General features: G+C 50.5%; 1 protein-coding gene across 2 annotated transcripts; it reads left to right on the top strand.

Annotated features, from left to right (window-relative positions):
- Window positions 1-40: 40 nt before the first annotated feature.
- On the top strand, window positions 41-24,604 carry PKM (pyruvate kinase M1/2). 2 transcript variants are annotated; one of them, XM_037137266.2, is made up of 11 exons: window positions 41-150; window positions 10,501-10,667; window positions 11,224-11,315; window positions 13,663-13,794; window positions 14,272-14,458; window positions 15,028-15,298; window positions 16,815-16,965; window positions 17,152-17,304; window positions 20,493-20,659; window positions 23,022-23,203; window positions 23,887-24,604. In XM_037137266.2, the coding sequence occupies exons 2-11, from the start codon at window positions 10,514-10,516 to the stop codon at window positions 23,991-23,993; spliced, it is 1,596 nt and encodes a 531-aa protein (XP_036993161.1). In that variant the 5' UTR covers window positions 41-150; window positions 10,501-10,513; the 3' UTR covers window positions 23,994-24,604. The 2 variants fall into 2 exon arrangements, with proteins under 2 accessions (XP_036993161.1, XP_036993160.1); XM_037137265.2 differs by lacking the exon at window positions 20,493-20,659 and adding an exon at window positions 21,054-21,220.
- The last annotated feature ends 800 nt before the right edge of the window (window positions 24,605-25,404 follow it).

A 25,404-nucleotide genomic window follows, 5' to 3' on the forward strand; every position in this document is an offset into this window, starting at 1 on the left:
CAGGATTGGGTGGAGGGCGGGGCGGCGGAGGGATTGCAGCTCCCTGCAGCGGAGATAACCTTGAGGCTGGGACGGCCTATTCGGCACTGGAGCGACGTCCCGGTAGCCTCCGAACCTGTCCGCCGCAGCTCGAGCAGGACCAAGCCGCAGGTGAGCGGGGTACGGAAGCTGGCTGGCTGTCCTTGCCCTCCTGGGCTCCAGCGCCCGGGCTAAGGGGGCACCTCGGCGCCCACTCCGCGAAGGCGCAGCATCCTGGGCATCTTGGACCTGGTCTGGTCGGGAGAGAGAAGGAGCTGCACGCGCCCTGGGCCTGTTTTTTCCGAAGTCACATGGGTCGGCCAGCACCCTCTACTGCCGCAATCCCTATCCCCATTCTGGTCCCATCTTCGCCTCCCTGTATTCCCTCCTGATCTGCTCCCTTCTCCCTCCCCGCCCGCCTCCCTCTCTTGCCCCTTAATCCTTTTCTATTCTTCCCCTTGTCTTCAACCTGCCTGCGTTCCCCTTGTTCAGATGCTTTGCGTGTAATCTCTCCATGACACTCCTCCAGCTTGCAACTCCTCCCGCCCCCGTCTCACCGCGTTCAGGTTCGGGCACCCCGTGCGTGCACACCAGTACCCCATTTATGCTCGGGCTTCCGCCCCTCCCTCCATTCCGGTCACGTTCTCTGCATCCTCGCGCTCCGCGCCGCGCGGTCCTCGCCCCTCCCACTCCGTTCTGGTCACGTCCGCCTGCTCCCCCGCCCCCATCTCTGTCCTGTTCCTTTTCCATCACGCCTTCCAGACTAGGGTTCTCCTGGAGCCTGTGGGCCCGTGGTCTTAAGTGCAGCGGTCTGCGTAGGGCAGGGCTGGCCCAGGTGCGGCCAGGATGCAGCGGCGGCCCGGGTTACGTAACCCTTGGCCTTTCCTGCAGCAGCGGGAGAAAGGGTGGGCGCTCCCGGGACGCCCCAGATTCGATGCGGTGGCCGCGGCGCTGCGCCTGCCCCTAAAGCGTCGCCAGACTCCATCCCGCCGTGGTGGGCCCGCACGTAGCTACCCGCGCCTGGGACCCGCCCCGCGGGACGACTAGCCTGCGGCCCGTTACCACGGAGCCGCAGGTGAGGGTGGCTCCACCAGCTGTGCCTGCGGCCCCGCGGCGTCGCCTCTGCTTCTCGTTACTTAACGGATGCGCCTCGGTTGTAGAGCGCTGAATGGCATAGAGCAGGTGTGGATTTAGCGCCAAGACCGCATTCGTTCAATAAAACTGTATGCTAGGAGCTCTGAGGGGAAAGGGATAGAGGCCGGGATAACTAGATCGACCATGGCCCACGGGGCTCACAATCTCATTAGAAAACGAACATAGAAGTTATCATTGGTTAGTGTGGTGAGGAGGGTGCATGCTTTCTGCTTGGGGAAGAGGGGCGGCAGCAGGCCTCACAAGGTGGCATCACACTGGATCTTGAAGATGCAGGAAATCAGTTCTCGTTCTGAAGGTTATTTAAAGACCAGGTCATGGAAAGACACGCTTGGTTTCTCATCCCTGTTGTTCAAACCCAGAACATCGATCCTCTCCTGTTCGAGGGATCCTGATGTGTGACGTCCAGACGTGATGGGTAGAGGCATTGGGAAGTTGTCAACAGGCTTTTAAAATCAGGTTTAACTCATTAATACCCCGGTAAGGAGGGAATTCAGCCTCGCGACCTCAGTTTTCTAAGTGCAACCTGAGATAACATTTTTCTCATGATTATTGAAAAGATTGGTTTCTATGTATGCACCTACATGTATATGTGTTGAATAGGCAGAGTGCAGTGTCTAATCTCTGATGGAATCAGTTAAGAACTGATTCCAAATTTATTCTCTTAGTTACTGAGCAAATTAATACATAATTGAGCATGAGGGCTCATCTTCATGCTATCCCTACACACATACTCACAGCTAATCTTTGGGAGTCTAAATACTAAGTATCTCCTGGAAACCAATTCCCTCAGGGATACCCTACACTGTTTACAAAGTAACTAGTAATGTTACTTTGAAGCTCTCCACTTGCAACAGGGTTTCTTTGGTCCCCTGAGAAAGGGTAAACCTCTGCCAGAGATGTCTAACCTGTGTTTTTTGGGCCCATGAAGCCTAGGATGGCTATGAATGTGGCCCAAAACAAAATCGTAAATTTACTTAGAATATTGTGAGACTGTGTGTGTGTGTGTGTGTGTGTGTGTGTGAGAAAGAGATTGCGTGTCCCAATTACTTAATGTGTGGTTCAAAGCAACTTTTCCATTGTGGCCCAGAGATGCCAAAAGTTTGGACCCAGAAAGACAAGGGGGTATTATTTCAATCTTCAGTGTTTGTAAGAGTAGAAACAAAACTTGCAATCCCAAGACTGAAATCTTTACATTCCATCCCCACCTGTCTTGAGTTCCTTCTAGGATTTGCTCAGCCTGCAGCTAAGTGTGAAATCAGGAGGCGGGGGCAGTAGGCCCCTCCTGGCTGTACTGGGGGTGTGGCCACTCCCTAGGGTAACTGGAGGGCTTAAGTCAGGACTCCCGCCCTGCAGCATTGTTAGCAAATAATTTGCCCTCTGGTTATTTGCAGGTGCTGCTGGGAATACAGTAGGACTGTTGGGAGAGGCTGGGTATTTAAGCCATTGCCAGGTCTGTGTGTGAGGGCAGGGGAGGCTCTGTGGGGAAGATGACTCAACCTTTCAATTTATCTGCTTTTGAGAGAGTTCTCTTCATTGGGTGAGTGGAAAACTCCATTGTGATCTTTGCAGATTTAAAAAGTCCCTTCACCCCCTGTGAGTCAAATAATGAAGCATGCATTTCCCTCAGTTAAAAATGTCTCAACTAAGTAAAAAATGGTTGGTCCAGGTCCCCAGGCTCTCTCTACTGCTTAAAGAGCAGAAGTGCAGGGCAGAGCCCTACACCCAGTCTGGGCACCTGCATTCCCAAGCCTGCAGTGGGCATGGCAGCCTTTGGGGATCAGGGCTGTTAGTGGACATGAATAATGCCTGAAAGAATGTCTTTGAACTCATTTCTGAGTTACTGGACTTAAACCAGTAATATGGACATTATAGTCTCTTCCTGTTTATTACAGCTGCTTTCATTTTAAGCACTGCATTAGAAGTAAATAATGTTAATGTTAAATTTATAGTTTAACCAAGAGTATTAGTGGGTTTTTAAGAAATGCACCCCCCCAATTTGGCAAATTTGGTAGCTGTGGTTAAACAGCAAGCACCTTACCAGAGTTACTTCTGTGCTTTGAATGTTGTGACATCAATGTGGGGGGGGGTGACAGGAAAAGCTATTTCATTTCTTAAGGCTGTTTATTTCTTAATAGCTTGCAATGGAAGAAAGAAGAAAATGTAAGCAGGAAGGTAGAAAAATGTAACTCTTGTATTATAAATTCACACTACATGGGTTTTAATTAATTTTGCTTCATCTTTTATGAAGGCATACCAAGAGGTATTATTTTGACCATGAACGGAGCTCAAGAAAGGGGAAAGTGATTTATTGACATTATCATTTCTGAATTATTCCAAGGATCCACATTCAAATCCCAATTAACTGGTGAGGATCCGTATTCAATCTGAGTTAACTGGCACACCACAGGAATGAGTTACCCATGCAAGCAGAGTTTTCTTGCAAACTTGTGGAGGATCTTGTGAGATGTGTAAGTGAGATTGTTTGGTAAAAGGTCTAGCACCTTGAGTCATTACTGTAAGCATCAAAGTCTGGTAATGACAGGGATGGAGCTTAATGCAGCCCATTCTTAATGCCACCGTACTCTCTGGGAACTTGCATTTTTTTCACCAAGAGCCAGCTTTAGACTAGATAAATGAATAATCTTACTCTTCAGAGCTTTGTCAAAGAAGCTGTTTGGGGAAAGGTGAGCCAAGGTGGGTGATGGATGGTGGTGTGCAGCCTCTGCCAGACCGTGTGGCCTTCTGATTTGACTGCTCAGCTTAAAGAGGTTGGCTGGGCCACCAAGCCGTGCTGCCCCGCCCCTGCTGTGGTTTGTGCCCGCCTGCACGTAGGAGAGGGAGGCTGCAGTACCGCTGGCGGCCTCTGAGACTAGCCTCCCCCAATTTTGGCCATGGGCAAAGCTCCTGGGGGAGCTCTAAGCCTCCATTTCCTGATGTCAGCAAACTGTTTGGAAGGCAGACGGGGGCCCTGGGGGGGAGGGGTGCCTAGACCACCGCGATGGGCAGTGAGGCTACTGGTCATAGAGTCGCAGAGTATGGGGCAGCTTCGGTGATGCAGTCCACACATTTTTGTTTGTTATTTTAGACAGCGGACTCAATAAAAGTTACCATCAGATAGGCAAACATTTTTAAAACCTGAAAGTATAAAGTGTTTTCAACGGGGTGCTAAGGCAAGAACCGACATTACCGATTAGTTGTAAGTGGGCTTAGCCACTTTGGGGAGCAATTCAGCAATATTTAGTAAAATAGAATATATATAAGCACACCTTGTGGCCCAGAAATTTCATCTCTGGATGTCTAGACGCTCACACAAGAAGACGTGTAATAGGAGAGTTGTTAAGGTATTGAACATTGGGGGGGGAATTGATTTAATCAGGGGAAATGGCCAATCAGTGAGGGAACACATAAATAAAGCAATAGAACAGTATAGGGGTTCATTTGAACTAACTAGATCTAACTTATCAGCTGGATAGGTGTTAAAAGTGCTGAATGAAAAAGCAAGGTTAGTGATATTTGTACAGTATACTACCTAGGGCATTTTACAGGACCTTGGTATTAGCGGGGCTCAGTATAGATGTGGGCACTTAAATGAACTAGAAGGACACAAAATGCATGACAGTGGTAGGTGTCAGTGTATTTGATGGGGGGTGTGAAGGGGTCTGGAGATGGAGGAAAAAATAAACCATAAAATTGTAAAAAAAATTTTAACATCTAAAAAAATCTAGTTAAATGTTAATGGTCAGTTCTGGGTGGTAGAAATTCAGATGTTATTGTTTCTTTAGTTCAAAACAAAACAGAAGCAAACCTGTGAGACCACTGTGGGAGGACCAGTCACACTGTCCAGGTCAGTGCTCTTAGTGAGCTGGCATTACCCTCCGTTCGTGCCTCCTTTTTCTCCCAACAGCTACGATGCAGGGGCTCCCCCTTTAAATACTGAGGGCACTGCCTCATTGCCTTAAGGCTGGTAAAAAAGACACCATAACACAGCACAGTGAAAGCTTCACCCAAACTTCCTCCTTTAGGCTGAAACTGTTCTCTTTGAGCATCTGCCATCAAACAAGGAAATCCTTGACATCTGTAGTTCTAGCCCCGAATAAATAAAAGCAAGGGCATTTTACTTGAATCCACAGGCAGGTTCATTTTGTTTTGTGTAACCAGGTAAAGTAGACTGCTTTCTGTTACGGGGCCTACTGAGTGTAGCATGGACTTCATATCTCTCAGCTAAAAATTGCTTAACTTACAGAACCCGCTCTTTATGCAAATACACTGTTGTCATGATTCTAACTGTTTATTGGGATTCAATTCATGCCCATTCACTCCAGACCTCACCAGGTTCTGTGGCTGGTGCAGCACCCGTTTGGATCTTCTCGTGGCCACAGTCAGATGAGGGCCAGTCCTGGGAATTCTGTTTCCCTGCTCCATCATCTGGGGAGAGAGCTTCTGGGGAGCAGGGCTGGCACGAATGCCTTGTCCACTATATTGTGATGCAGACTTTCTTATGGATGCGGACCTGCTCAAGATTTGGGAACTGAAAGGCCTTCATGCTGACATGGAGGCCTAAATAACAAACTGATGCCCTGGCGGGGAGCTCTGTTGGTTAGAGCATCATCCCAATATGCCAAGGTTGCAGGGTGCTTCCCCGGTCAGGGAATATAACAGGAATCAACTAATGAATGTGTCAACAAATGGAACAACAACCGCGTTGTTGTCCCCTCCCTCCCCCCTCCCTCCTCCTTCCCCCTCTCCTCTCCCTCCCTCCCTTCCTATCTCTTTCTAAAAATCAATGAATAACTTTTAAAACTTGATGTCATAGCAAGGAAGACAATTGGCAGGCATTGGGGGCCATCATTATTGGGTTAGTCTGTGTGGTGAGGTTGGCATCAAAGCAAAATTGATGAAGAGATTCCTCTCTGGTTAAAGATTGCCTGTGCACATACAGGCTCATAGGCCAGGCCAGTTTACTAGGGCAGAATGATTCGAGCCTTTGTGAAAGAATTGGTGGAGTGAAGTGTGAATCTCTCAGAACAGCTTTGCCAACAGTACTGGTTCTAAGAAGTGGCATGTCGGGTATTTTTTTTTTAACGAGCCCCCCCTACCCCCTGCTGGTTTTTTGAAGAGTAGCGCAGATGAAACTCTAGTTTTAGAGAACCAGAAAGCATCCTGAGATGAGAAAGGAAAGGTGGGGGCAGGAGCACCTGGAGCTGAGCCAGCTCCATCCTGTCAGCCCACACTAAGGCCTCTGACGGTGTCTCATTTCTCGCAGAGGAGAAATGGCTCTGAGGAAGATCCTACTGCAGGGGCTCAGGCTCAAGAACGAGGCTCCTGTACCTGGGCGCAGCACCTCCCTCCATCAGTGGCTGTGCTGGGCTTCCGCTGCTGGCCGGAGGTTGGCTCTGCATGTCTGTGCCTCCCAAGGAGGAGGATGCACACTAGTCTAGAGTCAAGACTGGCGCAGGCTGGGCTGCATGTCCTGGCAAGCACTGTGCAGGCAGTAGCATGAGGAAGGGGAGCTTTTCCCTGAGACCGGCCTGGAGAAACCAGGATGGGCTGGGAGAGTCCAGAGAGTGTTTTAGGAGAACTCTAGGTGGTTAGTGGGATTGCCAGCTTGTGCACCAGAGAAGAGGCCGGCAGGAGAGACCAGTTGGTGGCCCAGGGATGAGACATGAGGTCTCCGGTTTGGTAGAGGGCCTTAAGGACAGGCTGAGACCCTGTGGGAGTCGGGACCCACTTGCTGAGAAGCAAGTTTTTTTTTTTTTTTAATTTTTTGAGGGAAGGGGAGGGGAACAAATTGGCGGAGGCGAGAAACCCGACACCCAACAACCCCCCCCGGAGCAAACGGCCTTGGTCCGCGGCCGCCCCCTCACACCCACCAGGAATTTTTTTTTTTATTGCAGGTGTGTATTTCCACCCAGATACCAAACAAAATTTATTTGTTATTTTTGCACCTAGTAGCCTAGGTGAACAAAACATCAGAGCTTGTAAGCCTCAGATTCAATTCATAATAGCGAAATAGGCTGGTGTTTGAGCCCAATACAGTTGTTTCTGCGAAAGGCATTGCCTGGCCCTGAAGGCAGGCCTTCTGCACCAGAGCAGCCTGGCACAAAGGCTTTGCTGTGAGGCCTGAGGACAGACTAGATGGGAAGAGACGTCTGCTGGGTTTGGGCATGTACTTTAACAAGTTTTTGGCGTTGAATTTTCCCATGAACTACAGTAACTTTTCTTTTTTTGCTCTGAGGTTCTGAATGCGTCAAGGTTGATTTTAAGTCAGTGAAGCCGTCTGACCTAGGATGGGCCTAAGATGGGTTATCTTACCTTCCACATTTAAACAGTATTTCTGAAGTAGGTAAAACAGCAGTTGCTTAATAGAACTGGGAGCTTCCCATTTGTTTTAATTCCAACACTTACCAGGATGCGTTTTTGTTTTTTGGAAGAGCTATATTGTAATTTTTCTTATTATAAGCATATTTCATATTAGTAAATGTATTAGTAAGGACTAAATTTCACTGGACTCCTACCACCCAGATGGCATGTTAACATTTTGGCAGCTACCCTGCCCGTCCTTTCCTGTGTGTTTAATTTAGTATCCCTTACATCTAAACAGTGGGGGGGGGGGGGACCAGGTTCTTGTATAGAATAGGGAAATGTTAGTAAACCACACAATGAGAGAGACTTTGCAGGGGAAGAGATCTTTGGGTAATGAGGGGAGGGGATAAAGCATCACAGAGGAGCCAGGAAGAATTTTCTGCTATCGACTTCTTGGTATTTTATTGGGAGGCTTCTGTGCTCCTCTGTGGGGCTCTGGGAGCAGCTACCTACTACCTGGACACCTGGTTATTAAGGTAATTTTTCTGTTACCCAGAAGAGCTTTAGTTACACTCAGCTTTACCTTAATCCTTGTACAGCTCCCCAGGGAAAACCTTACTCAGCTCCGAGCAGTGTTTGCAAGTGGGGCCAAGGAGCCACCCTGAGCCAAAAAAGCAATATGTCACCGGAAGCCCAAGCCCAGAGAACACAAGGTATGACCTGATGATTGGTGGCCCCAGCCAGGTCTTAGAAAGGAGACAGTAATGTCTCCGGTCTAGTGAAGAGCCCGCTGGTGCTTTTTAAGAAGAGTGGGGTTAGTTACTCCAACCTGGTCATTCAGAATGTGTTTTATTTACAGCAGAGTCTTCAGACTGGATGGCTCCTCCCCCTTGGAGGGAGGCCCCAGCAGGGCCCCTGTGTTCCACTTGGCTCCGTGTGCCACCTGGTACCACCCCCTCACCAGACTTACCAAATCCCAGCTGGGTGTTCTGAAGGGTTCATAGCCCTGCTTCAACCGAGAGTACAAGTACAGCGACCTTGGCTGCCCAGGCCATCCTCCCCAGAATTCAGAAGTTCCTCAGATTTGGGCTTGGGGAAATAGCAGTGTAACTTTGATTTTGACAGAGAGGCATTAAGATACATGAAAAGGTACTTAGCAAACACTGGGATACGTCCAAGTGCTAGAGGTAGAGAACCAAGTAGGTTATAAAGGAGAGGGTTGATGTTGATTCCGGGGCCTGGTACGTATGTATTATGGAGTTGGGAAATGCCGTGTGGAATAGTTAACTGGTATCTTATTTCCCTATTTTAAAAGTTTTCGATTCTATAGTTGTGGACTTGTAGCCATCAGTTTCCAATAGCTGATAGGTTTGCCCTCAACGGGTCACAAAGATCTCTTGAGAATGGAAGAGATGAGTTTAGATGCCAGAGCCACCCAGGGGCCCACCAAGTCAGGGAAGGAGAAGGAGTAAGGGCTGTACGTATGCGGGGCGGGGGTGGGGGGCACAGGAGGCTTTCATTTGGAGCCCTGAGATTCAGGAGCGTGTGAGACAGGGCTAAAGAGGGATTTATATCTGAGCCTGAGCTAAGGCATGGAGGCTTGAGGGTTTTAGAAGGAGTAGTAGCCCGAGGTCCGAGAACTTGAGAGAGGGGACAGCTCTCTGATGAGGAGTGTCATGCTTATACTCATAAACTTCCCTCACAGCTCCTGAAAGCACTGGCCAGACGCTTCTGACTTCTTTGTCTCAAGTCAGCTAACTACCTGGCTGGGTTTAGTTGTAATAAAGAAAAGCAAAGGTTAGGAAGGTTGTCGGGATTGTAACCGGGCTGGTTAATTACCTGGAACAGATGGTCTTTGTTACTGGGAGTGGTACGCTTATTGGCCTTCACAAGGATATTGGGTTGGTGTGTCAGAACATCAGTTGGGGAAAGATTCGACAAGCAACTTTAGTCTCCTCATGTTGCAGATGTAGTTGTAATAATTTTAGAACTAGGCCAGGGCCGTTGCAGTTATCATTAATTTTGGTTTTGGTTTTCAAAGAGTGATTTGAGGCTTTCTTTTTAAAGATTTTTTAAAATTGTATTTTTAGAGAGAAGTGAGATCAGTTGCCTCTCACACACCCACAGTTGGGAACCTGGCCTGCAACCCAGCATGTGACCTGACTGGGAATTGAACTGGTGACCTTTAGGTTCACAGTCTGGTCCTCACCAGCCAGGCCTATCCTTGGTTTTATTTATGCAAATGGCGTTGCACATCATGAAGTCCTTCTGATCAAAAGTAGATGTGGTTTTTAGGTACAAACTCCTGGGATGAAAAAAATTGCATTCAGGGTTCCAGTGGGACTTTGCTTCGTGTCCAGGGACTAGATTTTACTGCTCATCAGTAGGCTAGGACCTACTTGGAAGAACGAATTTATGTGGTGCTTTGGGTTGGTGAAAAGCTGGGACTCCAGAGCTAAGAGGAGAGGACTGCCTGAGTGGTGGTTGTCTTCACAGCCAGGAACTCCACTTTGTGTTCGGGTCGGCGTTGTTACGAGGCAGTGTGGGTGCCCCACCTTAGAGCGGATGTTTGTAGCTTTGAGACAACTCTTCATGCAAAGATTTGGATTTACTTAGGTTCTAAACTAGGAGTCAGTTCTTTATATCACTGAAAGATGGTTACGATTTTCTTTTTAGGAAGCTCTTTCAGTGCAGGTAACATGATGTTATTTATAGGATTAAGCAGGAAAGCTGTCAAGGTAGAAACTAGCCCGTGGGAGGGAGGTCTGCCTACACTGGGTGCCTGGTGCCTGGCAAATACGTGCACCGAGGACGAGGTTTTAACTCGCTCGCAGCCCCGTGAGCCCTTAGCCTAACTGGAGCAGCACCCACATAGCCAGCACGTGCAGGCTTTCCTGTGGTTTGTGCACCCACCGTGCTTTATTGAGTTAATGTGTAAGCAGGAAACAGTCTCCTGTGCCAAGCAGTGTATTAGAGACCCAGGCTGCTCAGACTGATTGTGCTCTTCAATTCCCCTGGGCCCAGGACTTCAGAAGCCATGTCGAAGCCCCACAGCGACGTCGGGACTGCCTTCATTCAGACCCAGCAACTGCACGCGGCCATGGCCGACACGTTCCTGGAGCACATGTGCCGCCTGGACATTGACTCCCCGCCCATCAGGGCCCGGAACACTGGCATTATCTGTACCATCGGTGAGTGGGTGTGCCTCTCCCTCCAAACAAGCCTTCGTGAGACAGGACTTTTCTCTCCTGAAAAGGTTAAATGTAGCAAACCTGGGTGCTGAGCACGATTCTCTATGTAGAATCTTATGGGAATTTAGATCATAGAAAGTTGCAGTAAAGAATGAGTACGCTTTCTGCTAAAGGTGAACTTTAGAGGGCACCTTCCTTAGCACATCTGCATAGGAGCATCACGAAGACCTAAGAAGGATCTTTTTGCCATTCTCTGTGCAACCAAGGTTCTGTGGTTGGACATCTGGCCGGGCTTCAGGGAGAGCAAAAAGGGAGCTGGTCAGGTCTTCTAGGCTTTCCTGCCCATAGATGGGAGCTGCAGAATTTGAAGGAAATGGAAGTGTCTCCCTAAATCAAGAAAGTGGACTAACACAATAACAGACATGAATGTGGCTTTTTAAAAGAATTTTGAGCTGTTTAGGGGAGGAAAAGTATATGGGGGGAAAATATCAAGAGTTCTTTATACCTAAGCAAGTTTAAGGTATTAAGACTTACGTCTTTAAAACGTTTTTACCAGGCCCAGCTTCCCGATCGGTGGAGATGTTGAAGGAGATGATTAAATCTGGGATGAATGTGGCTCGTCTGAACTTTTCTCATGGAACTCATGAGGTGAGGCTCAGCTGGACCATCCGGCCACTGGGATGGCTGGAGGAAACAGGGTGGGGATGCGGTGTGTGTTTAGCCACAGCGGACCAGGCAAAAACGAGACTGGGAGTTAACAGCCAGTGGAAAGATTGCCTTCACCAACCTGTCCCTACTCTCCTTTCCCCTTCTGCTACCATCTCAAGTGGCCACGTCTCCTTAAACAAAGATGACCTTCTTTGTCATTAGCCATGGTTCTCCCATACACCCATGCTACCATTAGTCCTCACAAAGGAAAGTAGAGGGTTCTACTGGAAACCTCTTTAAGCCATTAGGTTCTGGGCCACAGAGCTTGACACTCCCACCCCAGGATTTCTGTAGTAGCTCCTGTTGCAGTGACAAACCAAAAGATCACCATGCAGATTGATTCTGGCCTAGTTTAGACCCAGCTCACTGGGCAGGTCCAGGAGAAGGGTCTTCACTTGGCAAGTTAAGGACTGAGTCTAACGCACTAACACTGTCTGGCATTTCATACACTCATCAGCATTGTGTCCCCAGCCTCCCCCTTCCCAGGGGTTCTGGTGCATTAAGATAAAACTAAGTCATAACGCTTCCCCAAGAGACTGGTAGGATTGTATTAGTGCTTGGGCTATTGATGAGCTCACCTAACCTGTGGACAGAGACCTTTCCCAGGGACCAGGTGGAAGGTATCGCAAAAGTCCTCATTCCTGCTCGTGCCCCGACATCCATAACAAACTCATTTGGGGAGTATAGGGGCTCCATGAGGGACAGTGCCTTTTAAAAACCTTCCGGCTCAACTCTAGGCCCTGGGATTTCACGCTGCATTGATAAAGGAGTAATGGATGAGGCAAATTTTTCCCACTCTTGACTTTCGCACTTCCTGTTCAGAATAAAATGCTGCCCTATAACGGCAGGCAGTGAGGGGTTGCCCTCTGGCATTTGGAAGTTGGTATTAAGTTTAGACTAAAAATAAAGCCTCAGGAAGAGCAATTCAAGAAGTGAATTTCTTCTTTCTGGAAACATGAGACTCTGCATGATAGGTTCCCTAACCCATGTTCCATAAACAGCCTATGGCCTGGCAGGTAGCTGGCCTCTAAATGTCATGGGGGCCTGACCAAGTTCAGAGGAACTGCTCAGCACGCACCTCAGGCAGGTTTAAGACACATCTGCAATGGCATTATGTAATTTCCCAAAGGTGTGGGTCCTTAGCAGGGGTTAAATTACCACAAATAGCCCAGAGAGCCAAAGACATCAGTGAAGGTGAGTTCACTATTGATCCCTGCTGCTGGATCAGGGATCCGGGGTCTTCTGCATTCAGGGGAAGGAGCAGAAATAGATTTTAAGAAGTTGACCTTTTAAGTAGGCTTCATAGCCTCTCCCGTCCAGTAAAACAACACCGCACGCCCTGAAATGGCAAAGGCAAGTGCTGTCTGCTGCACCTGCTGTGGGATTTGGGGTTTGTTTTTAACTACGAGAGGCTTTTGGAGATAATGTGCTGTAAACTCTTATTCACAGATTAAAATTAGGATTTTTTTTTTAAAGACCAGCCCCTCTTGTGAGTTTATTTTAGGTTTCTGACCAGGATGAGGCTGTCCCAGGGATCTGGGTTTTGGAAGCTGGTCTGACATTGTTCTGATATTACATGACATAATGTAAGCAAGTTTTAGTTTGACACTTTAGCTTTCAGTCGAACAGTAATGGCAAATGGAAAAAGAGGAAGGGCTTAAGAGAGAAGATTAAAGTCGGGATTTGTTTCGAAGGGCACCTTCCCGCCTCTCCCTATGCCACTTCTGCCTCTAATCAGACTCTAGAAAGTAACTGTGGAAACAGGCCTGTGTGACCTTAGCAATAGGCCACTGTTTGTTTAGCTCGGGTTACTGCTGGCTTACTTAAATGACTTTGAGTTTGAGTTGTAGCTGAAATCAATAGAGAAAAGGCTCAGAATTACCAAGTCTATTTATCTGTCATTGACTGATAGACCAGTACTGTCCAAACAAAGCCTGGGCCACTCCTGTTGTCTGCTTTTTTTTTTTTTAATGAGTTTTGAGGAAAAGAGGATCGCTGAGGGGACACAGGCTTCTCTTGTGTTAAGATATGTTTACACCCATGCCTCTAATGGGTTTCTAAGATTTGCCCTCAAGTGAGTGCGTGCTGTGATAGAAGTGGGCGGAAGCCCAGAAGGCTGAACTTTGCACTCGGCAGGGAAAGGGGACTTGACGCGTGGATGGGCTGACGCTGGGCAGTGGTGGGGAAGGTCTGAGCATCCCTAGGTCTTTCCTGAGCAGTCAGCTCCAGCCCAGTGCTGGATCCCCGTGTGTGGGAGCACGCTTACCATTTCTCCTCCATTCCCCAGTACCATGCAGAGACCATCAAGAATGTGCGCACAGCCACAGAGAGCTTTGCTTCTGATCCCATTCTCTACCGGCCAGTTGCGGTGGCCCTGGACACTAAAGGACCTGAGATCCGAACTGGACTCATCAAGGGCGTGAGTATCCTGGGCAGAGGCGAGAGGGAAGGTGCAGGAGTCGGGAAGCCAGGGATGTCCTTGGCCATCTCTGCCCTGCTGGAAGCCGCATTCCTTAGACTTTAGGTCTATGAATGAGGGTTTTATTCATCACTGTAAAAAAAAATGTTGATTTAATCTACTTGGCTAAGAAACAATACCAAAAAGGAACCTTTTTTACTCTAAAACGCTGCTTCCAAACTTACTGCCTACGAGGAGTAATTTATCTCTTTTCCCCTATCATTAAATAGCATAACTAAACATTGTAGGTTTTTCTGGGGTTCTTTCCTTGGGATATGCTAAGTTAGATAATGTGATTATTTATTCTCAAGGGGAAAGCCTTTATTGTTACTACGACTCGAGATCTGAGCATTGTTCCCGGGAGGAAAGCGTTCCTTTTCCTGCCCGGAGGGCCTGGTCTCTCAAGGTCGGACTCATGGCCTATCCTCTCCTCTGCAGAGCGGCACTGCGGAGGTGGAGCTGAAGAAAGGGGCCACTCTCAAGATCACTCTGGATGATGCCTACATGGAAAAGTGTGACGAAAACACCCTGTGGCTGGACTACAAGAACATTTGCAAGGTGGTGGAAGTGGGCAGCAAGATCTACGTGGATGATGGTCTCATTTCTCTGCAGGTGAAGGAGAAAGGTATGTTTGAACCCAGCTCTAATCTCTAAATATTCTGGATACCAGGAAGAGAGGAAGCTTGTTTGGCAAGATAGAGTCTGTATTCTCAGGAATTCCCTTTATAATTAATTCCTTATCCTCAGAAACTGACTTCAGTTCTGTGTAGTCTTGCTTTGGGGGAGCATATACGATTTCTTATGCCCCCTCATTAACTCTGGGCTTTTTGCTTCCTTTTCCTGTCCCTCGGTGTGGTATACGCAGGACTCCAGCGTGTGGGAATGACAGCTCGCATTTTAAGTTTCAGGCACCGTTCTAAGCATTTTAAATGATAATTTGTTTAAATTTACGAGTGGGTATTATTCATATTTAACAGGTGAGGAAACTGAGGCACAGAGCGGTTAATTGATCTCCCCAAGGTTGCACAGTTAGTGGAGTTGGGATTTGAACGCTGGCATTATGGCTACGCAGCCCTCAAGGTGCTGCTTCCCAGTTCACTGTCCTGGGGACCAGGCAGCAGCTTTTCTCTTCTTCCTTCCTGGGGAGGACGTGCCCTCATTGATCTGCCTCTCCACCTACTCCACTTCACACAGGTGCTAACTTCCTGGTAACGGAGGTAGAGAACGGTGGCTCTCTGGGCAGTAAGAAGGGTGTGAACCTCCCTGGGGCTGCTGTGGACCTGCCTGCCGTGTCAGCAAAGGACATCCAGGATCTGAAGTTCGGGGTAGAGCAGGATGTAGATATGGTGTTCGCATCTTTCATCCGCAAGGCATCTGATGTCCATGAAGTCAGGAAGGTCCTGGGAGAAAAAGGAAAGAACATCAAGATAATCAGCAAAATCGAGAATCACGAGGGGGTTCGGAGGTAAGTGCCCACCATCTGTCCCCCGTGCCATAGCCCCAGACCAGCTCTCCAGGACCCAGATGCACCCTGTGAATTACCTGGCTGCCTGTGCCTCAGAACGCAGATTGCTGAGCATGTTCCAGACCCTCCGAACCACACTTTCTGAAGGGGAGAAATGGAAAGCATCGGTATTTAAAAAAATAAAACAAACAAAAAAATGTTCTCCAGGTGATTAGGATGCCAGCATCCTGACATTGTTCCAGAGGTCCAGGCACTGGTCTTGGAGGGACAAGGTCACTGCTTGCGGGGTCAGGGGCCATCGCACTGTACTCCTGCTCAGGAGCACTGCCGTGTCTGCTGAAATGTGGGGACCCAGAGGGAGGCAGCAAGCTTCTGGGAAGGGACTGCGTGGGAGGAAGCTCAGGGCCCGGTGTTGATGCTAAAGGTTACGGAGCCTCCGAATCTTCCCCGAGAAAGCAGCTGGCTCCATGACCAGGCTGTATCCTGGTATCAGCTTCCCGGAGGGCACATGTGATTCTCTTTTAGGCTTAGATTGTCCCAGCCCAGTCCACCGTCTTCCCAGTGCTCACCAGCTAGAGCCAAATGACTGTGGCCAGCTTGGTGACATCTGTTCTTTGGCTTCCTACTAGAAACACAAGTCAGTGCAGCTAAAACCCTACCAAGAGTGTCCAGCCTTTTGGCGTCTCTGAGCCACACTGGAGAAAGAGTTGTCTTGGGCCACACATTAAATACATTGCAACAAGTAATCACCAAAAAAAAACCTCATTGTGTTTTAAGTGACTTTAGGATTTGTACTGGACCACATTCACAGCCATCCGGGGCTGCACGCTGTGCAGACCTGAGACTTTCTCCTGTGGATTAGACGTGGGCTTGTGGAGAGTGGAAGGAGCAGCCCTACTCACTGTTACATAACTCACTGTTACGACCTTGCCGTCCTTGTATATGTCCTTTGTGTATATGTCCTTTGTAACAGGCCGTTTGGGGCCCTTCCTCTGCCATCCTGATAAACCAGCTGACCTTGGCCTTAGGCTAGGCAGACTCATATGTCCGCTTCCCTTCAGCACGTTGGAGGGGGCTGCCTCACAGAGCAGGCCTCAGGTGTCTTTGGCTGGAAGAGGCCATTGGATCCTTGTATTGGGAGCTATACACAGACAGGCCTTAGTGTTTCTTTCTGCCATGGAAATGCTGATTGGAGTGGAGATGGCAGAGAGACCTCAGGAGGGGCTCAAAGGTGCAGATGGAGAAGAAGTGAGCCCATGGGGCTTGAGGAGGGAACCTTGCCTTCTCCCCTCAGTGAAGTATCCATACTACTGTTGAAGAAACTCGGCAGACTGTTGAGCCCCTTTGGGGTACTAAGGTAGCTGACACACACTACCACCTCCAATCATCTGTAGTGACATCATGGATGGTCGTCCTGCAAGGGCAGCTAGATCGAAGCCTCAGAAAAAATTCTTTGCCTCACCATATTGGTGGCTCCTGTTCACATGATCTGTCTCTTTTCATCTTTCCCTGTCAGGTTTGATGAGATCTTGGAAGCCAGTGATGGGATCATGGTGGCTCGTGGTGATCTGGGCATTGAGATTCCTGCAGAGAAGGTGTTTCTTGCTCAAAAGATGATGATTGGGCGGTGCAACCGAGCTGGGAAGCCTGTCATCTGTGCCACGCAGGTATGTTCCGCTCCTCACTACACATGCTTGCCCTGGTCTCTTCCACAGACCCGTCCCCATGTCACAGGCACGTACACGCATATCCCCTTCCCCCGTGCACCTACACAAAGCCGTCCTGTGTACGTCCACACTATCCAGGGGTTCAGTTTTGCAGTCTTTCGTCTCTGATGCTCTGTCTTCTCTCAGATGCTGGAGAGCATGATCAAGAAGCCCCGTCCCACCCGGGCGGAGGGCAGTGATGTGGCCAATGCCGTCCTGGATGGAGCTGACTGCATCATGCTATCGGGGGAGACAGCCAAAGGGGACTACCCCCTGGAGGCTGTGCGCATGCAGCACCTGGTGAGTTGGTAGGGCTTGCCCATCTCCCGGGCTGGGGCTGGGGCACACAGCCTTGTAGGCTCCTGCACCCACATCTGTTACCTTTCAAATTGCAATAAGAGTGAGGAGGTGTGTGTTGGGGGCATGTGTATTTGGTTTGGTTTTGGTTTTTTCCGTTCTACCTTCCCTGCCCACAGCCCCCTTCATTTCCTTTTGTTTTGGAGGCTTCTCTCTCATTAGACACAGCCCAGTCACTCTGGCTCCTTCCGTTGGCTCACATATTGGGATAATCGTGCCTCTTCCTCTGAACAGCCCAGAGGACCTGAGTTCCTCTACCCTGCTCTGGAAAAGGCCAAGGACTCCCACTCCTAGCTATCCTCTTCATTTGGCTTCTATTTTGACTCCCCACCTGTTTCACAGACAGGTGTCTCCCCCCACAGGGTCCTCTGGGCCTGCTCTGGAGCCCACTGTCCACACTGATTGAGTTCACTGTGAGCTGGCTTTGCATGGTGCCTGCAGCTGGACCTGCTGTGCTGAGCTGTTGCACTCATCCAGACTGCAAAGCGGGCTTTGACAGGTGGCAGGTCCACAAATGGTGACAGGTGGAAGGATGGCTGATCCCGGCTGGCCTTGTAGTGAGAGCGTGTGGAGGTGTCCTGGGGGTGACTTTCCTTTTTCCCCCAGGAAACCAGGCAGTCTGCTCTGTGCTGCCACTGCCTGGCTGCTTCTTGCAGCTCAGTGCTCAGATCCTCCCCCCCGTCTGCTGCAGCTCTAGAGCTTACTAAAGAGTTAACGTGGGGATCCACTATCAGGGTTACTCATGCCTGGGAACATGAGTGCTGCAAATCAACCTCCTCACAGTAGTCCTAGGTCAGTGTTTATAATGTGTAGCTCGGTAACCTTGTCTCTTATCCTGAAATGTTTTTTCTTTAACCTTCCTGTTCCCCTTCGGTCAACCAAGGACCCCATGCCCTTTGTGTGACACTTCCTCTCCTGCATTCCCCCAAATTTAAAACAACCCCCAGGAAAGAACATCTGGATTAGATGTCTCCCTTTCCTCCTCCATTTTCTGTGTCCAATTATTATGCATAACTGTCTTCTGGAGACTTGTCATTTACAGTTTAACACCTTTTCAGTGGTGAACCAAGACATCTTGACTGAAGTTGTCTTTTGGGCTGTCTTCCCAGATGTCCCCAGGAGCCCTGAGCTCCTTCACAGGCCTGCCCCAGTGCTGGGAAAGTGCTTTCCCTCTCCCAGGAGACAGTGGGCCTTGACCCCGCCACGTCTAGAGTGCCTGCTGGTGTATCATGGTTTCTCCACCTGTGCCCTCTCTCTAATTACCTTGCCTAGATGCACAGCCTCAGAGGTAGAAGAGTGATCTAATGTACTGAGCCATAGGACCATGCTGGGGCTTTCATGTGTCCGCGGGCAAATCATGTAGCCTTCAGGGCCTTATCTGTAAAATGAACTAGTTGGGATGTGTTTAATTATATACTTGGTGTTAAATATTCACTGCAGTTATTAAATGCCTGATAAGTACCTGTGTAGATTGAGGCGATGTTTATAACCCCCGGGAGAAACAGGTGTCACCCCAATTTATAGATGAGGGCTACATGATAATAAAGCCTGAGTTTGGACCCAGATCGTGTCCTGTAACAGCACTTCATCTCACAGGAGACCAGGCCTGGTCTGGGGCCAGAGACTGAGAATCAGGCACTGTGCTCTGACTTCCCTGCCCATGTTTCCCAGACTCCAATCTTTTCTTATAATAGATGGACATCGTAGAACTGCAGGGCTTGGATTACATGGCCCTGCTTGAAAGATAAGTTAATGGGGTCCAGGCCGGGTGGGGCCAGCCTCTCCTTTCCACGTCCCAAGTTAACACTGGCTGACAGCTTCTCTCAACTGTCCACTGCTTTCTCCTCTGTCCACCTGATGCAGTTAACGACCTGCAGCTAAGGGCTGGGCAGGGCCAGGTATGGTTCAGTTTCCGCCCCTGTTCTGTCCTGCCTTTCGGGCTGCGTGCATTCATTCTTGCAGAGAGAAATCCTTTAATGCAGCGAACCCTGTCACTCGTCTGCTCACACTGTCAAATTAATGAGATGATGTTGCTGATTCTTCCCTCACCTGTTATACATTCTCTTAAGATGCTGGTGATTGCATCATAATCCTCTAAAACTTAAATTTTCTTTCTAATTCTGGGTACTATCCGAGTAGGTGGTCTGTAAATAACTCAGTGGCTTTCTCATGACTTAATCATTAGATTTTAATCAGATGTCTTGTTACCCTTGCCCGCGTGCTTCCACAGGCATCCGTCTCCACATGGCTGTTCTGTGTACCCTCCCAGGTGCACCAGTGTTCCACCCTCCTGCTTAGAGTGCAGCTGGGCTGCACGGTTCCGGCCGTGCGTCAGCCCAGCTTCCCAGCACCACTTTGTGCGTTTCTGTGGCGCACGAAGAGCCATTGGAAGGCTCTGCAGCCTGGTCAAGTGCTCCACGTGTGCATGGGAGCTGGGCAGCGATCTCTGGGGAACCAGACAGCCACGTGAGGAGAGGGCCTGCCTGTTCCTCCCTGTAAGCTGCGTCATAAGGCAGAGTGGTCCAGTCCTGCCAGGGTGCGGCCTGGGCCCGGCTGGGGCATGTTGCCATACTGAGGTGCTAGAGCCTGCCCGCCTTCTGTCTCCCTCCACTCCCCCCACTTCAACAGTTCCTTCAGGCCCTGGCTGGCGTAGCTCAGTGGATAGAGCGCGGGCCTGTGAACCAGACGATCGTAGTTCGATTCCCAGTCAGGGCACATGCCTGGGTTGCAGGCCAGTTCCCAGCAGGGGACAAATGAGAGGCAACCATACATTGATATTTCTCTCCCTCTCTCCTTCCCTTCCCCTCTGAAGAGAAATAAAATCTTTTAAATAAATTTTTTTTAAATGTGAGTAAATAAATTTAAAAAAAAAAAGTTCCTTCCGAATGAAGGACCAGTCCCCCTCCCCATGGAGGGGAGACCCAGCGGTTGAGCTGGAGATTCTCCGCACACCCTGAGCAGGTTTGTACCACGCTGCCTCTTTGCATCTGCCTAAAGGGTAGATTTAGCCAATTAACCCAAGGTTACCTTCTTCTCTGATTAATTCCCCATCTGTATTTCCGTGTTGTCTCTCTTTTTCCCCCTCTCCTTCTTCCCTCTTCCTTGCCTCCCCTTCCCTCTGAACCTTACAGATAGCTCGGGAGGCTGAGGCAGCCATGTTCCACCGCAAGCTGTTTGAAGAACTTGTGCGAGCCTCAAGTTACTCCACAGACCTCATGGAAGCCATGGCCATGGGCAGCGTGGAGGCTTCTTATAAGTGTTTAGCGGCAGCTTTGATAGTTCTGACGGAGTCTGGCAGGTAGGGCCTTCACGGCAGGTGACCCTGTAGGATAACCAGCCTCTCGCTGCAGCTGCTCTAGAAGACAGCCAGGGCCCTGGGCTCAGAGCCTCTCTTCTTGTCTGCAGGAAGCCGGCCAGGGAGCTCAGGGCAGTGCAGAGCTGAAGGGTCTTTCAGCTCAGTAGGCACAGGCGGTGTCACAGGCACCTGGTGAGGGACTGGTTCCTGTGAGTCTTGATCTTGCTCAGCTCAGGACCTGAGCTGTAGTGATTGGGCTTGTCTTAGCCTTTGCACCCAGGGACATGTTCCTCGTCAGCTGTCTGTGGGACTCTTTCCCCTCCCTCTCCCATTGCAACACAGCTCTGACAAAGCTCTGTCCCCCTCTCGTCCCTCTGGACGAATGTTGCTCCCCTAGATTGCCCGTGAGGCAGAGGCCGCCATCTACCACTTGCAATTATTTGAGGAGCTCCGCCGCCTGGCGCCCATTACCAGTGACCCCACAGAAGCTGCCGCCGTGGGCGCCGTGGAGGCCTCCTTCAAGTGCTGCAGTGGGGCCATAATCGTCCTCACCAAGTCTGGCAGGTAGGACGTGGCAGCGGCTCCTGGAAATGCCCTGCTCGGTGGCACATTTCCATGGGGGTCCTGGGAGCAGCACATTGAACAATGCTCAGGTAGCACTGAGCCAAGGTAAGACCCTACTCCCTGCCACCTGGACCCTGTAAGGAAGGAGCTCCTTTCGCCTCCCTCCAGGGTCCAGGAACAAGCAGCACCCATTCCCTGGGCTCCAAGGACCCCAGGCAGCACTTGTAAAGTATGAGGGATTTGGACCCAAAGCAAAGTTACAGGTTAAGATGAACTAGAGATTTCACTCCATAACTGCAGATAGACAACTGATTACTTGGTATTTAAAGGCTGATCCTAAAGTAGTAGACCACCAGCTTTGATTATCTCAGTTACTGTGCACTCTTTAAAAATTCATTTTGGAAAAACAGTGCTGTTCACTGACATGCCGTTTGGTTAGTGCATGACCGCCTCTCTGTTTGAACTCGGAAGACATTTCTGGCTCAGGAAGTTCACCGTGTTGTCATACGGCCAAGCTGAGGCCTATGTTTGGCCACTGACTCGGGACCCTTCCTAGTCCTGGACATTGAGTTATCGTCCTTCATGCCCCCGGTCTCGGTCCCTCGTCCCTCCCCACGGTCAGCTGGGGTTTCATGGGAGACGAGCCGGGCAGGCAGTCCCCATGCACCTGGCGGCAGCAGGGGAGCCGCCTGCAGAGTTCAGATCTGTGCCGCTTCCCTCAGCAGAGCGCTTAGGATAGGCAGCTCCAGAGACTGGGGTTGACCTTTATGAAAAGGTCCAGCCTTCGCCATTTGACTATTTTTAGCTCTAGTCTCCTGGGATTTCACACTTAGCCCATCCTGACTTCAGCAGTTACTTCCTTCTGAAAGTCTCGCATGGAGGCCAGGCTGTAAGCAGGGCATTCTCTGCTGTAACATGACTTAAGTTTCCTTGACACCTGTCGAGTGTCCGCATGGCTTGCCTTCTGGGCCCAGTCCCTCCTTCGTTCTCTTCCCGACTCCTGAGACACATCTGTGAGTGCAAGTGTACAGGAAGTAAGTGCCCAGCACCAGGGCGGAGACGCCTGCCTCCCAAGGAAACCTGCATAGGCAGAGCCTCCCCCACCAGCACTTCCAGCTCCCGGTCTTGCCCTCTGGATAGCGCCCAGATTTCTCAGCCTCACTTAAGATACTCAGGTTTGACTCGATCTCTAGAACTCAGTTGCTGGGACTGTTTCAGGGACCTGGAGGACGTGCAGGGTGGGGACGGGGACCACTGATAGGGAAGGCGGCTCGTGGTGCAGATTCCCGGGGGGTGGTGGGCCCTGTTTCTGTTCTTTGCAGATGTCAAGGGTCACATGCTATTCACATGCTGCGCTTGGCTTATAGGAGTTACTGGCCTCCAGAGAAGTGGGTGCTGGGAGGCTGGGCCGGGGCTGCCTCCCTGTGCCAGAATGGAAAAATTCGGACGGGGCGTTCTGCCAGCTATGGGCCATGTGGGGAAAGTGGGTGAGACTGACCATGCTGGGTCAGTAGGATCATGGGGCTCTGGTCTGTAGGGAGGGGTGGAGGACAGATGAATCACACAGCTCTGGAGAAAAGTGATACGCTGTGGAGGGTATAGGAAGAGACTGCCCTAGCCATGGGAGCCAGTTCCTGGCTCCCACAACAGGGCCCAGGGAGTAGATGTTGAAATGGCCAGAGCCTCAGGCTGGCATAGTGAGTTGCATTTCGGGGTGAGCTGTAGAAGCCCCTGAGGGGTTTCCTGGGAGGCTTCCGGGACAGTTTAAAGATCTCTTCCCCCTGTCTTTATCCCATCTTAGGTCTGCTCACCAGGTGGCCAGGTACCGCCCCCGTGCCCCCATTATTGCTGTGACTCGTAATCACCAGACAGCTCGCCAGGCCCACCTGTACCGTGGCATCTTCCCCGTGGTGTGTAAGGACCCAGTGCAGGAGGCCTGGGCTGAGGACGTGGACCTCCGGGTGAACTTGGCCATGAATGTTGGTATGTGGCTGGGAGCAAGGGCTAGAGCCTGGGGTGGGGCTGCTTGCACACGGGCTCCCTGGGGCAGTGGAAGGGGGGATGTGCAGACTGTGGGCTGCAAGAGCCCTGGCTGCTCTCACTGGGAAAGTTCTCTTTGATTCCTCCATCCCCTTCCTTGGTGTCTTGGGCTGAGCCCAGGAGGGGAGAGAAGGACTTGGCGCTGTGGAGCTGAGCAGCCCACTTTGTGTCTCCTCACTCTTCCAGTCTAGGGGCCCAAGCCAAAGGGCCCCAGGTAACTGGGATTGTTTGTTCTTTGGCATCTTATTACTCAGATTTTTAAATAAAATTGGTCAGAGCTCCTGCACTTGTACTGTTGGGTACTGATGTGGACTCTGTCCCTGTGTGAGTATAGGATGCCATGGGATGAGAGGAAGCAGCTAGCTCTGACCTTAGGCAAGGCTCTCCACCCCTAGAGTATAAAATGAATGATGTCCAAAGGTCCCTGGCAATTCTGCCATCGGAATGATACGGAAATCTCAGGGCTGCCCTCACCCCTTTGCTTGGGCTCTGAGGCTGGTGCCACCTTGTGGTGTAAAAAAGTAATAGCCAGCCCTGCTTGCTATTTCTGGGTTGTGGGGCAATGTGCCAGGTTCATACCTGCCTCACTTAGCAGTGACTCACATGCTTCCCTTCTCTTCCTTCAGGCAAGGCCCGAGGCTTCTTCAAGAAGGGAGACGTGGTCATTGTGCTGACTGGGTGGCGTCCTGGCTCTGGCTTCACCAACACCATGCGTGTAGTGCCTGTGCCATGATGGGCCCCAGAGCCCTTCCAACCCCTGCCCCGTCCCTTTCCCCCAACCCATCTATTAGGCCAGCAATGCTTGTAGTGAGTGCTCACTTAGGGCTGTGGTGTGGCACTGGTGGGCTGGGACACCAGGGAGGAAGGTTAATGCCTCTGTATAACATGGCTACTTTTAAGACCCTGCTCTGGTGAGGTAGCCCAGAGCTAGGCTACCGATCTTTTGGCCCCACCCAAGCAAGAGAGGCAGGGGTGCAGGACTGGAGGCTCTAGAGCTTAACATAGAGGGCAACAGCTCCTGCTTCTCCGTCGTGCAGTCTGTCCAGTTCCTGTAGAAATGTACACTCAGAGCACCCCCAAGCCTCGCCTGGGTCAGGAGATAGCCAGCTAGAGAAGGCATTGGTTCCGGTGTCAGCAGACTCTGGCCCTGGCCTTCACTTGCTTCTCCAACCCCGTCAGCCTTCCCCACTCCCACCTTCCGGGGCACCTCTGTTCCTGCACTCGACTCAGCTGTGACTGCAGACAAACACTCCACCCTCCACCTTCATTTTCCCCACTCCAGCTGCCTCCAGGCCTGTTGCTATAGAGCCTACCTGTATGTCAATAAACAGCAGCTGAAGCACCTATACTGCCTCTCTTTTCTGATGGGGGTGGGGGCTGGTCCCTGCCCTCTGAATAGGGTGAGAATGGCATGGGCCTCAGGCTCCTGTTGGAGGCTCCCAAACAGCTCAGGCCACCTGTTGTCCTGTCCGTCTCCACAGTGCAGAAGTGCAGGGAAGCAGCAGCTGACTCTCGCATAGGTTACTCGCTTCAGGACTCTGGGAAGGGGTGCTGGCTGTGTAAAAGCTGCAGCTGATGCCCTGGCTGGTTTAGCTCAGTGGAGTGAGTACCTGCCTGCAAACCAAAGGGTCACTGGTTTGATTCCCAGTCATGGCACATACCTGAGGTGGGGGGCGGTGCACAAGAGCCAACCACACACTGATGTGTCTCTTCCTCTCTAAAATAAACAAAACACCTTGCAGCTGGACATTTTAATGGCTTGCTTGAACCAAAGATGAGAGGACAGTGACAAGGGACCCTCTCCTGCTCTGATGGGCAAACTGGGAGTGAAGTGGCCCTTACCCTGCTCTCTTAGGCCTTCAGGCAGTAGAGGCCCCTGGTGGGAGCTGTAGGGTGAGACCTGGCTCCTGAGACCGGCTTCTGCTCCCAGTTCCCAGCACAATCTCAGACCTGGTCTGCGCCCCTTCTGTTTGCTATGCCCTCCCTCCATGGCGCAGCTGGGTCAGGGAGAGTTTGGGGAGTAGAAATGAATCTGACGTGGACCTTCCCCCTCGCCTGACCTACCTTGTGAGTTTGGTGGGTGGGGATACTCGGAAGGGGCCGCTAGGCCAGAAGAGTTGGGGAGATCTGAGTGTGAGCCCAGT

This window comes from Artibeus jamaicensis, unplaced genomic scaffold (genome assembly GCF_021234435.1).
Source record: "Artibeus jamaicensis isolate MK-2021 breed Jamaican fruit bat unplaced genomic scaffold, CSHL_Jam_final scaffold_286, whole genome shotgun sequence".
NCBI classification, from domain to species: domain Eukaryota; kingdom Metazoa; phylum Chordata; class Mammalia; order Chiroptera; family Phyllostomidae; genus Artibeus; species Artibeus jamaicensis.